The sequence below is a fragment of the Opisthocomus hoazin genome, chromosome 19 (genome assembly GCF_030867145.1).
Source record: "Opisthocomus hoazin isolate bOpiHoa1 chromosome 19, bOpiHoa1.hap1, whole genome shotgun sequence".
Taxonomy (NCBI): Eukaryota; Metazoa; Chordata; class Aves; order Opisthocomiformes; family Opisthocomidae; genus Opisthocomus; species Opisthocomus hoazin.
In genome coordinates this window covers 13,443,978-13,459,851 of record NC_134432.1, presented here as the reverse complement: position 1 = coordinate 13,459,851, position 15,874 = coordinate 13,443,978, and the positions used below count along the sequence as shown (strand labels likewise).

Genomic DNA, 15,874 nt, shown 5'->3' with positions numbered 1-15,874 from the left:
TCCTCACATTGTGTGTGCTGCTTCCATTTGAAAGAGGATCTGTGCATTTCAATTGCAATTTTTTCATAGTGTGATTAGAAATAGAATTAATATTGTGGATTTTGTGCTTCATTGAAGAGATTTATGCCATTTCTCACAAAGCATGAGTCAGCATTTTTTTCTCTGAGAATGTTAATAGATTAGGAGTAGTATGTTGGACCATAGTACCACCAGCTGTTTGTTTTATTTCTCCTTGTGGTGTCATTGGCTTGGCATTAATTGTACAGCTTTCATCCCACTGACAGTAGGAATACAGAATTTTTTGTGCCATTGTTTTGACACTCACAGGTTTATAGATGTCACAGGCATTCTCCAAGGAGAACATTTTTATTGATCAACAGCTCTGCTGAGACTCTGTGTTGTGTGTTCTTCTAATACAAATGTAGTTAGGACTGCGAGGGATCAGACGGGTAGGTCTTCCAGCATACGCAGAAAACTTATTGCAAGCATTACGTTAGAACCTGGGACTTGTGAAGCTGATATGAAGACTTTTCATCTTGCAGGGTTAGTACATGTTGGCTGTGGCACCTCTGACTGCTGGTGTTGTGGAGGGAATTTATAGAACTGGGGAAGGCTGGTGAAGAAATTGCTGCATGATGAATTTGAGAGAGAGCGAGCTGAGCAACCTTACTGATGTCTTAGGAACATTTAGAAACTAAGCTTAGGCCAGAGATTCACAAAAGAAATGGCAGAATTACTTTAGTATTAAACAGTTCAGAAGGGTAGTGGCTGTCTTTGAATGGGAAGGCAGAGAGCAATGGCTATTGGTTCTTTCTGATTTTACCTCGGCAGATAAAAATCATCATGTTGTCTCTGTGAAACTCCACGCAAGGACAGTGATGTTATCTGGATTTATCTGGGGAGAGAATCTGCCTATTCACCATCTTTTTTGTTTTCCAAGAAGAATGTGGCTTTTTTTTAATAGCTTTGCAGCTTACTCAACCTACAAAAATAATGTGGGAAATAAAAGCTTTCTTTCTGATAGGAAATTTGGTAACGTTGGAGCTTCTTCCATCATCCATACTGCTAATGTTGATGGACTGCAGGAGCTGGGTTGACAGTATTTCTACTGCAGTCCTCAGTCTGCTGTTTTCTGAAAATCTCAGAAATTTTAGATCCATGCTGGCAAAGCTACTACTGATACTTTTTTTTTTTTTTGCATTATTGTCTGTCCTCTTTCTTCAGATGGGAGTGAAAGGCATGTAATACTTTTTCAAAAATACTGAATGACAATATGGAAAAACTGTTGTGATAACTTGTTTTGCTAAAGGCAGTAGTATTCATGACCTTTCATCTTTATGCTTGCGGCTGAGATTTTTCAGATGTGCCACGTAATTAAGCATTATTTCTTTGTGCATCCCTTTTCATTATTCTAAGGCAGTGTCAACTTTGGATTTTGTAATTAAAAAAAAAAAATTTGAGGATGTACAGGTCAAATAACAAGAGAGAACTTGGAAAGTGTGAAAGTGTGTAGGCTTGGTATTATAGCTGAGAGTAGTGCCAGCAAATGATGAGATTTACATTTGGGAATGACCTTGAGCAGTTCCTTTTCTCCAGATTCCTTAAATCCAAAGAGGAAAGTGATGGCTGTGATACTTCCTTGTTGCTGATTTTCAGCTTGGCGTGGGTCTCCGAGGAGCACTTCACCTGGCATTAAGACAACAGCAGAATGCTGTATTTACAGCAGTCTTCATGTGGGGAAGGATTGAGATTTCCAGCTGAAAGAGAGGGAGCAGTGACCACAGAGGAAAGGCACCATGGAATTAGTCACTTTTAGCCTTTGTTCCATCCTTGATGTGATAAGGTGCAATCCATGCCTGGATGTAAGGTTACTGCTGTCAAGAACAAAAAATAGATGGCTTCTTAAAGAAACAAATTTACCATGTGAAGTTACTAATTACACTTTAATGATAGTCAGTAGGGCAAAAAAGACCAGTGTTTGCATAAAGCATGATAGGCATATTTTAAGTCAGGTCTTGCTCTGCTGTGTCTTGCTTCCTCTTGCTTGGCTCCCAAGCCACACTCCCTTTTTACTCTTTTTTTTTTTTTCTTTCTTTTTTTTTTTTTTTATCTGTGACATCTGCTTGGAGCTTGTCCCTCCTGTGATACCATACTACTTGCAGCTGTTCAGACCTCCAGCTCTGAGCTGTGCATGGGGTGCCCTGAGCATACGGCCTTTTTGATGTGTGATAAAACAGAACCAAGCCACTGGGGGTATGGAGAGGGAATGCAGCAGAATATCAATAAACCTGTTCTGAACAAAGCTGCAGCTCTGTGGTGGAATAGACATTTCACTGAAGTGTCAAGTAGATGGATAATGTATTCTAATTAGGGACTGACTGATACCCTGGAACTCAGAGACCTTAGGAAAGAAGATCCAAAATGTTAACTATTTTTGTAGTGTGTGTTTATTTTGCATTTGTTTAATGCCTTAAAGTGTATTTATTGCAGGAAGCTATTTATTGAGCTATGTTTTCTTACGTTGCAAAAACTTTTAGGTATAAAACTGATTATTGCTTGTTTTAAGGACCTTTGAAATTTCTGTTTAAACCTCTTGAAGTTTGCTATACACTGTTAAAAAACAAAATTCTGTATTTACTGCCTGTTGCTCAGTATGTGATTTTGAGCAATAAGCTGTAGTGACATCAGAAGCAATGGCTTTGTAGGGTGGTTTTTCTTTGTTTAGTTTTAGCTTCCAGAAGTGTCACGCTTGGAGTGGAGAAAATGAGCCAGATTTTGCCATTTATTGGCTTCAGACCTCTGATGCCATTTCTCCCTACAAGAGGATCTGGGCTTGTATATATGTATATGTTGTACAAGCACAATATATTCAGAACTAGCGCTGAAGTTACTAACATACCGCTAAAAATACTGTGCAGCCTTGCCTCCTGCAAGTCCCAAGGGAGAAATTGATTTCTCCGCACCTGTGTGACCTTAGACAGCGGTTCATTCTAATTCGATAGAGCAAACACTGGGAGTGGCAAAAATGGCTTGCAGTTACTTGAGTCTCTTATTTTCTAAAGATATCAGCAGGATGACATGTTCCTGAAACCGGGCTAATTAAGGAATTTTAAATAGTCTACTCTATTTTCTTGTATAATTGGAATGTCCCAATTTCATCCTACAGAAGTCATGGAGATACGTTTCCCTGAAATACTTCTAAAACCTTTGGACCCCATACTGACAGAGCTTCAGATTTATGTGGGAGATGATAATGATTGCTAGCTAATACAATATTAAAATATCTTCTTTATTTCAGCACAAAGATGGTTTCCAGTTTTATTGTAATATCACAAAGTAGTTTTGAGGTAAAGAATATCATGACAAGGACATGTATTTAAGCAACCAACAAATAAATTAGAGAAAGTTGAGAAGATTCACACTTGAGACTGGGAAGTAGATTAGATTTCAAATACTGTATCACACAGAAATGGAGTGTGCAGCTCTCCTATGGTATTTCACAGATCTGTAAATGTTTTTTTAAAGATGCTCAATCCAACACTTAGCTGGCTATAACAAGGACTTAAGGGAGCAAAAGGCTCTTTTTTTCTTTTTTCTTTCTTTTGCTCTGTTGCTTCATTAGCTTTGGGAACACTGGTTCCATTACTGTGAGTTTTCCTGTATAATTTAAGAAAATAATGAAAGCGTGCATATTTTCCTCAGTGTTCTTGGCATTAAATCTGTCTTTAGATTTGTTTAGCCGCTTCTTTTATACATCGTGTGGGCTGGTGTCCTTCTGAATATTTCAAAACTGTAGAAATTGTTTTGGGTTGTTTTTATTCAAGAGAAGTTTCTTTTTTTTTTAGGATTGAAACATGAACAAAAAAATCATTGCTACAATACATGAGTTCTCATTGCTCTGTGGCAGTGGTATTAGTGCATGCCGTTTCACAAAAATATCAGTGCTCTACATTTGTTTTCTTCTCTCACAAGCATCCATAACAAATACTGTGTTGTTGTGAGATCAGAATGAGGTAATTTTTGTGCAAATATCACTGATATTTAGTGCTAATTTTTGTGTTTTCCAGGATCAATAACTGTTTCATTTTTTTGATCAATAGGGGTGGATTTTGGAAGGCTTCCCTGAAAATCAGGAACAGGCATGGTTGCTGCAATCATCTGGCATCATTCCTAGGCATGTTGGTAAGCAGTACGAGGTTTATGTGCGATTGCATCCGGTAGCAAAGACTAGAAGTGTTTCTCCCCCAAAATCTTCAGTAAATTCAATACCAATACTGAAGACACCAGAGTCGCCAGGCAGCAGAATATTTCAGTATGGTTCAGATTCACTCAAAAACTTGAGGCAACCTGTGAGACTTTAAACCCTGTCTTTCACCCATTAACCCTTTTCTGCTTAGAAGTTAGAGTTCTGTAAATTCAAGATCACTCCAGCAAGTGTCTCTCAGCAGCTATACGTAGCTTTGCTTCTGTTCTAGAAGCGGGTCTAAATTTTCTCTGACTTCAGTCTCTAAAAATCAGCCTTTATCCTCAAACCAAAACAGTTCCTCAGGTACTAAATACAAATACATCCTTCTGTTGAATTAGAGAATGCAAACTTTACTCCAAGTGAAGTAGAAACATTGTGATTTTAAGCTTGACCTTTCAGAGTATGGATGGATTCTGACTTGATTTGAGAGTAACATTTGTTTACTGGCAAAGGGCTGATAGACAAGACCTTGACAGCTGCCCTTGCCATCTAGAAGAAACCAGTTGTCTCCAGTTAATATAGTTAGAGAACCTACTTAGAATGTAGGAAATTATTATGAATGTGTGGACTACAGTGTAAAAGGATAAATGTAGAGTTTGCCAGTGGATAGTGAACTTGCCAGAATGTTAGCAAACTTGATGAATTGTCACTTTGGATTTGATTTGGATGAAATTCAACTGTTAATGAAGAATTCGGAATCACTGCTATAGTTAGACAGAAATGTTTAATGTCTAGTACTTGCATGAATTTTTAATATAGCTAATGACATCTGAAGTTGAGTTTTGCCCACAATTATATCTGTGCAACCAAGACCTGAATGAGAATCTTAAAGCTCAGTCTGTCTAGTTAATCAAAAAGAAGATTGAGAGGAGATGAACTTTACGGTGTATGAGTACCTTAATAGGGAGAAAAGCATCCGAAAGAGCTATTTGATACATAGAAGAAAGTCATAAGAGCAACTTGTCTGAAACCTGTAATTAAATGCACTGAAAATAGTAATTAAATTAGTGTTTAACTGTGAGGATGATTAGCCAAAAGCAAGCTGGGGAACTGACAGACTCTCCATCTTTTGATGCTTTCTAATCAAATTTGAACAATTTTCTGTGAGGTTATAAAAAAATAAGTTTCACTGGTCTCACTACCAAGGTACCTGGGTGAAAAGTAATTGTTTGTGGTACAGAAGAGCATCAGTCTCTAGTGATGTGTGGTTTCTGGAGCCTAGGGCAGAAGGACCAACGTGGGTGAGAGAGAACCTTGTTAATTGGTATGGATGACTGGGACAAGTAGTATTTTTGGGTATTGGACTGGGTTAATGTATGTTTTATCCCACTATACTGGTTAGGAGGTGGGCAAAATTCTGATTAAAAGTAAAGTATTTACAGGTAGAATACTGGGAAAGGAGAGCAAGACAAATGTGCTTCAAATACATTTATCCATCTTTGATACATCCAAACAGTCACAGGAAATAAAGCAAGTGAGTAACAAGAGCTGCACTTTTTTCTTCTTTTTTTCTCTTTTTTTTTTTGTGCCTAGTTGTGCTTCATGCTCCAGACACTGTGCTGATTGAGAGGAACAGTGGGAAAAGGCTTGATCCCTTCACAGAAGGTGCAGTATGCGTTTGTTCCTGATCTCCACTAGAAACTGGAGTGTTGTTTGGTCCTAGAAACACTGTAATATCAGTGGGATTAAAATTTAAAGGCTGTCCCTTAAAGAAGTAGTAGGAATTTGTAATTATAAATTTAAACTGTTTGGAAAAAGTATTTGTTGACATTGCATTATTTTCTGTGCCAATAAAAAATGGGAAAATGTCAAGCTCAGTACTGAGCCTGCAAACAGTAGACTGTGCCAGACTTTGAAGGTTAGATCTCCCCATATGAGCCTGCATTTTGCTATGCATCTTTGCTAGATCCTGGTTTTTTTTCTGAGGTGCAGGTATGCTTTTAGGTATTTTCCATTAAATGACTGTCAAATAGACTTAGCTCTGTATTATCTGTTGAGTGTCATTATCAGTCATCCATCACAAAATAAAATCCTGACACTGCTCAATAAAAAAAATCACATTTGATGTTTTAGGAGTGAAATTAGGAGGGACATTCTTAACTAAAGAAATGGCTGTTTATTTGCTATAAAGGAGATGTGCTTATAAAAGGCCTTGTTTAAGGTTCAGTCTAAGAATTTGGAGAGCTATCCTCCATTCCTGGTTCTTACTCGTCATGCTGTCTTGGGTATATGGGTGAGTGGTTACCTTGGCTGCTTCCTATCTGTGCCTCTGCAGAGTAACAGTCAGCTCTTGGTACAAGTAGTGATAGAAGTGCACAGGTTATCGCTTGGGCCACAATGCAAAGCTGAAACAAAGACCATGATCTGAAACCTTTTGGAGCTGAGCAAGACCTATTAAATCATCCTCTTAGCTCTTAATCAGTGTCTAACTTCTAGAGGTGTACCATACGACCTTTGACTGGCCAAGTGATCTGCTGGTACAGCAACGTTTGGTGAAACCTGAAGATCTATCTGAACAGGAGGTGTCAAAGAAACTGCTGGAATATCACAGAAACTTCCCTGGGGTTTTCCGGAGCTACCAAAAAATTTTGAAGTTGATCAATGCAGACCAGCCTTCCGTGGATGTCCTATCACAGGGTAAATATGTATACCTTTATGGCAAAGCTGATAGTTGATAAACTGTAATTTGAAAGGTAGTTGCTAGCTGTTAGAGACAGGTGGTAGGATTAGGATTAGTCAACACAGATGGGTCCCATCTGAGTTGTCTTCTCTCCAGTACAGAGTTTTGGCTATTCGTGGTAATTATTTTACAGGACTAGAGTAAATGCAGATAACTGGAAAGTCTTAGTTCCACAGTCCTGCCAAGGAACAGCTGACTCAGTAGAGCAAATGTCACAGTTATTTCTGCGAAAGTCTCTTCTGAAAGTCTGCATTGTGGCTCAATTGTTGATCTCCCACAGGGCTAGTACCTTCCACAAGTATAATAACAAGAAGTAGGAGTAGTTCAAAGCCTGTAACATTTCATTATTTAAAAGCTGTTTGTGCTGGTAGCTTTTCTGTTCAACAATTCTTGTTTGCCTTTGCTTGACTGTAATGCAATCTGACTTTTAATGTTGATTCTTCAAGGAGAGAATAAGGAAACTGCCAGAAAGACCAGTTGATAATGTACTTTGTAGCTGTCAGTCTGTAGATGATCGGTTATGTGCCAGTAATTTTGCATCTCAGAAAGGTCTTTTTTTAATAACAAGAGCTGCACTTTTAAGATAAACAAGTAGGAAGTTTATATTCTGAATTTACACATTAATTACCTCCAAATTACTTAATTAAATTTAAAAGTTCATATCATCATTCATAAAGAATTCATGCATTGAATTGTAAATAAAAATGTGAGTGGCTGAATATTAATTATTATTAATTAATAATGTAGTGAGATAAATTGAAAACTGAAATGAAAAAATCCTCTCTAGATCTTTTTTCTGCAGTGCATCAAGCAGCCAGATTTTTTTTTTAAAGAATAATTAGATCTGGAGACTGTCTAGGGGATCATTACTCCTAATTAACTTGGTTATTTACTGCAAATTAAGCATCATTTGTAAGCAGGGTGCTTTGCCTGTAATGTTTGTGCTTTTCAATACACTGGGTTATGGAAAATGTTCTGAATAACTAGAGCACTCCTTGGGTAGCTGATACTTGGTTTTTAGGAAGGTGTGCAGCAATCTCTTAAGATTTTGCAGGTCTTTTGTTAAATATTTCTGTTGCGACAGGTAGAGTTAAAAAAGAAAAAGATCTCTCATCAGTATTAGTATTATTATGGGTTGTTTCATACAATTATAGAATTTTATAAACTCTTAAATTTTGGAATTACTGCTAACATATGCGAGGATATGTGACATCAAATTCAATTGTACAGTGTAGTATTGCAGTACAGGTTGTGGGGCTGGGGAAAGAGGTGAATACGATCCCATGTGGTTGCGCCTTGAGTTAGTTTCTCAATACTTCAGGTTCTCCAGCTGGAAACAGCAGGGCTAGAGTTTGCTGGAGATGCTTCTTTGTTACAAAAAGATTTTATAATGATAACCAAAGTGTTTAGCAGAGGGTCCTCAGAAAAAATATTAGTATACAGCAGTGTGTTAACAATGGTAAGTAAATATAAAATAGTTATGATGTTCTCCATCAGTCCTTTTGTGCTTATTTTTTTGTTACTGTGGGCTTAAAATTCATATAAATATTGATGTCTAAGCCTGTCCTATTTGTTAGACTAAATACCATTTTCTTACAAGGACTCTTTAGTCTATAGACTCTTTATTGCAACTGAAGATTTCTGGGCTAACACTTCATTGTATCCATTGCAATTGTAGAGGAAATCAAAGCATATGTAGGTGTGTCCATGCTGCTTTAATCATGGGTAGCAATGGCAGTCAGGATGCGGTGGCGTGAACCGTAGCCTTGGCGTTTGAGTGTGTGATCCCTGGAAAGTCTGCATACCTTGTGCTGAAGCTTGGGCTGCTCCCTTCACTAGTGTGTTAGCCATAAAAGGGGCACGGGGAGTAAGAGCGTTTGGCTGTGTCCAAATACGATCCTAATTTGTTCTCACAGCCGAGCTGTGTCTTCATGTAATTTCTTGGTGATCTATCAGGTTCTCTTTAGAGATGGTAGCAAAGTTCAGATCTCCATAATACAGCAATGTAGATGATGCTTCACATGTGCTGTGATCTTTCCAAAGCTCTTATAATCTGTGGATTGACCTGAGTGTAATATTTCGTAAGCAATGCAAAATGTGGAAGAATGATGTCCAGCAAATAGAGTGGAATCGGACAGAGAAGCTCAAATAGCCTTTACATGTTATACAAAAATGATGGACAGAAGAATAAAATCATACTCAGTTATGTGTTGTCAATGCCGTCTTGTGTCGTGATATCCCATGCTACAAGTCCATAATATTGTAATTACGAGTCTGTTAATCACACACACAGCTGGATAAATGTCAGATTAATTTAACACCCTGAGCTTTTACACTGAAATATTTGTTCAGAAACTGCAGAAAGTATTAAATGTAATTATATCCCTCTATAATTTGCTTTGTAAAATTGTACCTATCAAGCAAAAATTACTTCTGCTAAAGAAAACATGATAAAAGAGCAATTATTAATTGAATCTGCTCTTTAAAATGGTTTGACATCTACTGATGAAAGAAAGTATAGGAGCGTAACGATAGTAAGATTTCTAAAGTGCCTTTCAGTGTAAGTTGCTGACCTGACAGTTTTATCAGAGTCCTGATTTTGGTTGGAGTATCTAGATGTTCTAGTGATAAAATAAATGGTGATCAAAATGACCTTTTAAAAAGAGAGAGAGAAGTTAATCGATGTTTATATTATATATGTAAAAAAAAAAAAAAAAGGATATAAACTCTATTTCTTGCCTTTTGTTTTCTAGTTCTCACCTATGTCCAAACACAGCACCGATCAGCTGCCCCCTTTACACCACGGATTCTCTTTTGTGGACCCCCAGGCAGTGGGAAGAGCCTGCAGGCAGCACTAATATCTCAGAAATACGGTGTTGTCAACAGTAAGTTCTCAGTAAATATGCACTTTGCTCAATTCCCCCTTTCTCTCTTTTTGATCATTTATCTTTTACTATCTGTCTTTCTTACTTGCTCATAAAATTTCTGTTTGTCCATTGCTACAGATGTGAAATTTTTGGGGGAAGTGAATAGTATTTTAATGAAGAAATATAAACCAGTAGAGCATATATTCTGTGACAAACCAGATCTAGCATTTTTTAGTCATCATTTTTTATACGCTCTGCATCAGTATTTTTCCACGTGTTAGATTTCTGTAGTGCTCCGAATTCTTCTGTGGATCAGTGGATCATGAGTGACATCTCTGCAGTTTCAACTATCTGACCAAAATTGGGGCACTTTTAAAACAGAATTTACTCCGAAGTTTAATGAAGAGTCAGGTTCTGTGCATCTGAAGTAATGTGTTAGAAAAGGAAGCAATTATTTAAAAGTTATTCTCTTTCTTTTGTAAAGGAGGCCTAGAAAATTCCGTATGAGGCTTGTTCATGGTTAGCATGCTAATGTTAAAAAGTCGTGTAATAATGAATACACAGCTTGGTGATAGGATCGGTGCAATAGGTGTCCATGCTCTGTAAAGTCTCCTAATAGGGGAGTAGCCATAAATTATTTTAAACATATGTTGGATATCTGTAAAATTTGCTGACTAGTCATATCCTCTTTTTAAGTGAAATGCAAGTTTGTTTCATTAGTATTCTTTCAGTGTATAACAAATTAGAAAATGAAAATTAAGTAGGTAGTGTTGGTTTTTTTTATATTCAGGAGATTTTTTAATTAGTGTAACTCACTCGGTTGTCCTTAGCGATCTGCCGGTTTCCTAGTGTCTTCCCTGAAGTCCTGGTGAGGTCAAAAGATTTCACTGAACCTGGATTTGGCTTTCCATGTGCATGATAACTTCAAGGTCTGAGCTATATTGTTTTCAATTACAGGTTCAATAGATCTGTTCAGAAAAGAAATAATTTTTTTCAAGTTCAAACTTGAAACTTCAGAAAAAGCCATATGCTTTCCATATGATCGTTCCAACTAGTGGCTAGATCGTAGGTCTGTGCAGTTCTCTCAAAGGACATAGAAACAGCTATGAAACTGTCTATCAGTTTAGGGTTCTAGGTTTAGTATCTATGTATTATTATTTTAGTCTTTAAAAAAATACATTAATATGACTAAAATGGTATCCAATGAACTTGAAAAAGGTAAATGTAAATTAATTTTAAAATCTATATTACAATACTAATAAGTACAAATAAAATTGATAAAATGTTTATACTATCAGTTACTTTAATATTGTGGTGTTTTATCATTTCATATTAAAAAATAAATATTTGTAGATTTATTTAAAGCTATATTTTAATAGCTGTGAAATTGGCCTGATGAATAAAAAACATGTCTGAATGTATTAAAGAAAAAACTATTGTTGTCATGTTTCTGAATATTTTTTCTGAACTTTGTTTCTATACTGCAAGTTTGATAGTGTTTTAATCTAGGTCAAAATTTGCTTTTTTTTTTTTTTTAAAGCAACCACTGTATAAGAGAGTTGCAGCTTTTTTAACTAAATGCCATTACTACTGCTTTACCCATATGTTGAATTTTATTAGAACTATACTGTAAACCAAATATTAGAAGAATTAAGTATTTAAAATAGAGTCATTTTTCTGAAGACTATTCAGCATATACTTAATTTCCAATTAGGCCATTGGGATTGAACCACAGGCTTAAAAATTTAATCCTATGTTTAAATAGTCTCATGAATTGGATTGAATTTAGGTGTATACATACTGGTTGTCTGAAGGTGGAGTCTATGCACTGAGTTTCTGTTATGTTTTTACACTGATTGCTGTGAATACGAATGTTCTTCTCCAGGACAATGAGTGGCTGTTAAAATTTGTGTTTGGCCCTTGTCACTTTAACATTAAACTTTTGCAACTTTGTCCAAGAACTGTTCCTGTGGAGTACTCTTACTCTTGTTTGCCAAACAGTGCGATTAACAGCGGTAAAGCAGATCAAAGGGCTTGCTTCTTTTTCCATTAAAGTCAGTGCAGCTGCAGATGTTGGTGCCTTGGATTTCAGAAAGCGTGGAATCAACTTATCGTTACTAATTGAAAGGTCATGCAGTAACATACAGAGTGAATGTTATCTAATATTTACTGAACCTGTGTTGAAACTAAGACTTCTTGTGATGTTGTGTAAGCTCTCAGGCCTTATTTCCCTCTCTGTAAAATAAGGGTCAGGACTGTTGTATCTAACTTTCGTGGGGCAGTAAGACTCAATAACTTTGGTCAGAAAGCGCTACCCAAGCCCAAAGTAGCAGTGTTTCATATGCAGCTGTCCTGACTAAAACTTTAAATCTGCATCTCCTGGTGTTCTGTGTATTTGAAGTCAATGATAATATTGCATTAGCACAGTATTTTAAATATAGTTCTAACATGATCATTAAATGATCCAGGGAGTCGCTTCCTTGAACTGCGTATTATCCTGCACCTCCAACAGTGCGGTTCAGATGCTGTTCAGCAGCTGTAACTTTATTCAGTAATTATAAGTTTATAAAAAGTGAAAAATGCTAGCAATCCCTCAAGTTATTATTTCAGGAACATATTTGATTAATATCTTTCAGTCTCTGTTTTTAATATGTTCTTTGCCAAATGTATTCTTTTTTATTCAGTATTCTCCCCTGCTCAGTCTCTTTGCTTTTTGCTTTGCTTAGCCAAAAAAAAAAAAAAAAATCCTAACAACAAACCCAGAAAACCTACAACTTTTATTTTATCCAGTGACCTTATTCCAGTATGCAGCTTCTGGTTTTTTTTTTTCTTTTCTTTGTTGCTTCCTTTTTAAAATTTAACCTTGTGTCTTTTTTGTTCTTCCTTCCTGTTAGTTTGCTGTGGGCAACTGCTAAAGGAAGCTGTTGCAGACAAGACAAAACTTGGAGAACTCGTTAAGCCTTATATTGACAACGGATACCCAGGTAGGGCAGGTTGTTGTCTCATTACACTGTAGTTAAGAATTTGTGGCAAAAAATAAATTGTGAGCCGATTTTTCTTGGTCAGATTCTAATTTGAGTTACGTCAGAGTAATCTGGAAGTTGATTAATTCCTTTCATTACACATGATTTGTATCACTACATGAAAGAAGTTAGATTTCTAAGCTCTTCGATATCTTCAAAGCAAATAGTTCACTGTTCCTGTGAAATTCAGGTTTCTTGTACACATTCCAAAATTTAGTTTCTATGTTTTTACCTCTAAATCAAAATCAGAATTCTGATATAGAAGTATAATTTTAAAATGTTTAAACTGTTATTTAAAGCACAAAATCATGTTCCATTTTTATTTCATGAGGGCCACAATAAAGACTCTGCTTTTATATGTAGATTTTGACTTGTGGAATGCTACTGTAGATGCCTTCACTTTCACACAAATATTTTAAACTGAAAAATAAAGTTTCTTTGCACTTCATTTCTATCAGTATTTTTGGTTGTAGGAGGGGACTACCACAAAGAATATCTAAGCATACTTTGCTTTTGGAAGGCTCTGCAGTGATTTCAGATAAATCATAAATACTGTAAGCGCCCTACGGCAGCAGCTTAAACTTACGTGTTTGATAGTTGTCTTGCACAAGGATAACTCTCTCTTCATGGTGGGTGTTATAAATCAGATAAGATCTGTAGTGCGAAAGCATAAGCTGTATTTCAGTAGGGTGGAAGAGTGTTTATTTTGCCAAATAACAACGGCCTGGAAGAGAAACTTTCAGTCCTGTGTCTGTCAACAGGCCAAATGGTTACCAATGATACAAATATAAGGAGGCAAGGCAATCTTGCTGAGGTTTGAGAAATCTCGGTTAAGCTTCAGTATTAATTGAACTTTGAGCAAACACCCCCCTGAGCAAAAAGAAATCTTCATTGTCTTTCATTTTTGGCAAGGAGAGCCATTTGGTGAGGTGGAAAGCTTGAAAGTCCCCTTTTTTGCACAATAGCTTAACTCTGAGGCTGAATTACACAGATCTGAAACATGAGCCTAGAAAATTAACTGAGGTTCCCTTGATACCATACCAAGAGATTCAGTACTTTTCTAAGCATTTCAAAAAGACCTTTGGCAGCCTGCAGCTTTGGGTGTTCTATCCCTCTGTCAGTCACTTTATCAAGCCACGAGGTAGTACATTTTAACTCTAAACTTCATCTCCAGTGAATGGATTGCATTTATTGTTAATACAGTAACTCAGCTAGTTCGATGCATTAATCTTCTGTGGCAGCCCCCATATTGCTGGGACTAGGAGCTTATGTGGGAACCATGGGAATGGAAAGCATGAATCTCTATGGCCTGAGAGACAGAAGCTGGGTCCTCCGTAATATAGGCTCAGAGATCTAGGAGAGGATTTTCTGATTTAGAGATGCTGCTAATCAGAATGGCCACTTTACTCAAAGGCAAGGGATCTTAGCGTATATTAATCACAACGTATCCTAGGCCTTGATGTATGGAAATAACTTCATGAGTATAGCCTGGTTGACCTGAATGTGGCTACTTGTGTATGCAGTCTAACTCACATCTGGAGATCGTTTTAAGCTCTGGACCTGTGTCTTTTTTGTGGTATCTATTAATATCAGAGACTTATGCCTCTACTGTAATTTCACTTTCTTCTCATCTCTGTGGAGTAGAAGACAGCCACTGTAAATACCTTGCTCTCTAAATTTTGGTTATGGCTGAGATGGGAGTTTGGATGATCTATTTATTCAAAGACAGGTCCTTTAAGAGCTTTCTTTACTAAAATGCTTTTTGTGTATTTTATCAACTTCATCTTAACCATTAAAGTTCCTTAAAGGAGATACCAAAAGCATTCCCAGTAGAGTAAAATAATTGCACAGATTGTCATTTTTAGCCAGTCCTAAAAATATGCACATCCTTAGTCCACGGGAGCTGCTTTCATTTCAGGAAAATGAAATTGAAGTTGTAATTCTTTTCCTCCTCCAAATTAGAAATTATTTCAGATTTAGATTAATTTTTTTAATATAGCATGCAAGGATAAAGCTGTACAATGCTTCTGAATGTTAATGGGAATCATAACTATATTTCTGTGCATTGTGCTAAAAAATTGTCCCTTAGTTTTTGCATGTATGCACATACATTTTATTTGGTGGGACATACTACAAAATTAAGGGCTGAATAAAAATAAATATTGTATAGCAATACCAGAAATAATAAGTTCTGTCATTTTGCTAATCCTTCTCTCCCAGGGATAACAAAGAATGAATTTACATTAGTAAACACTAACAAGAATTCATTACTGCCCTCGCAAGAGGCTTGGAGAAAATGAAAGAACATAGTGTACCAAAGAGGAAAGATGGGCAAGGAACCCTTGCTGTCTTGCTACAGAGTTACAACCAGGTTAATACCGAGGGAAAAATTCTCACACTGTTATTGACTACATTCAGTTTCAAGAAAACCCCATTTGGAAAGAGGTAGTTTCATCAAGAGCAGACAATGTTATAACTGGAAAAGCAATTAGAACTTCAAAATTTTCATTGCATTTCTGGTTATGTACCAAGTGAGCTTAGTTATTCCTTTGGGCGAGGAATGATGCAAGTGATATCATCACAGAATTCCCTGGAACCAGACAGACCATGAAAACTGTTGCGCTCAAATCATTACCAGTCAAAATGAAACTAGTGCTGTAAAATCTTGAGGGCACACCTCATATATTCTTAAAATGCTTGCCCTAGGGACTGATCTCAGTGTGGTTTCCCTTCTTGTGGACACAACTGATTGCATACAATTAGTATTTAAGATATGCTAATAGGGTGTGGTGTGGTGTCATGAAAAGGCTCAAAAACCCTCTTACTCAAAGCTAACTCGTTATTGAGGCTGTCCACTGTCTATTCTTTTCTAGTTCTCATTAACTAACCTGAATCTCTTCTTGGTTTTGGGTTTCACAAACATTCTTTGTATTGTATTTTCCTGTACTGCTGCTTCATGTATACAACATGTATTTCAAGAACAGCCCAGGCAATTCTGTTATTCACCCAGAAGGCAACTCAGTGCATTCCCATTTTCTGTCTCATGAAGACCTTCTCT

General features: G+C 36.7%; 1 protein-coding gene across 6 annotated transcripts in view; it reads left to right on the top strand.

Annotated features, from left to right (window-relative positions):
- Positions 1-15,874, top strand: part of AK8 (adenylate kinase 8) — a 79,767-nt gene that overhangs the window by 25,652 nt on the left and 38,241 nt on the right. For all 6 annotated transcript variants that reach the window (XM_075439663.1, XM_075439664.1, XM_075439665.1 and 3 more), the window contains 5 exons: positions 4,101-4,182; positions 5,780-5,851; positions 6,683-6,883; positions 9,680-9,811; positions 12,688-12,777. In XM_075439663.1, the coding sequence (XP_075295778.1) occupies positions 4,101-4,182; positions 5,780-5,851; positions 6,683-6,883; positions 9,680-9,811; positions 12,688-12,777 (577 nt within the window). The remainder of the gene's footprint in view (positions 1-4,100; positions 4,183-5,779; positions 5,852-6,682; positions 6,884-9,679; positions 9,812-12,687; positions 12,778-15,874) is intronic.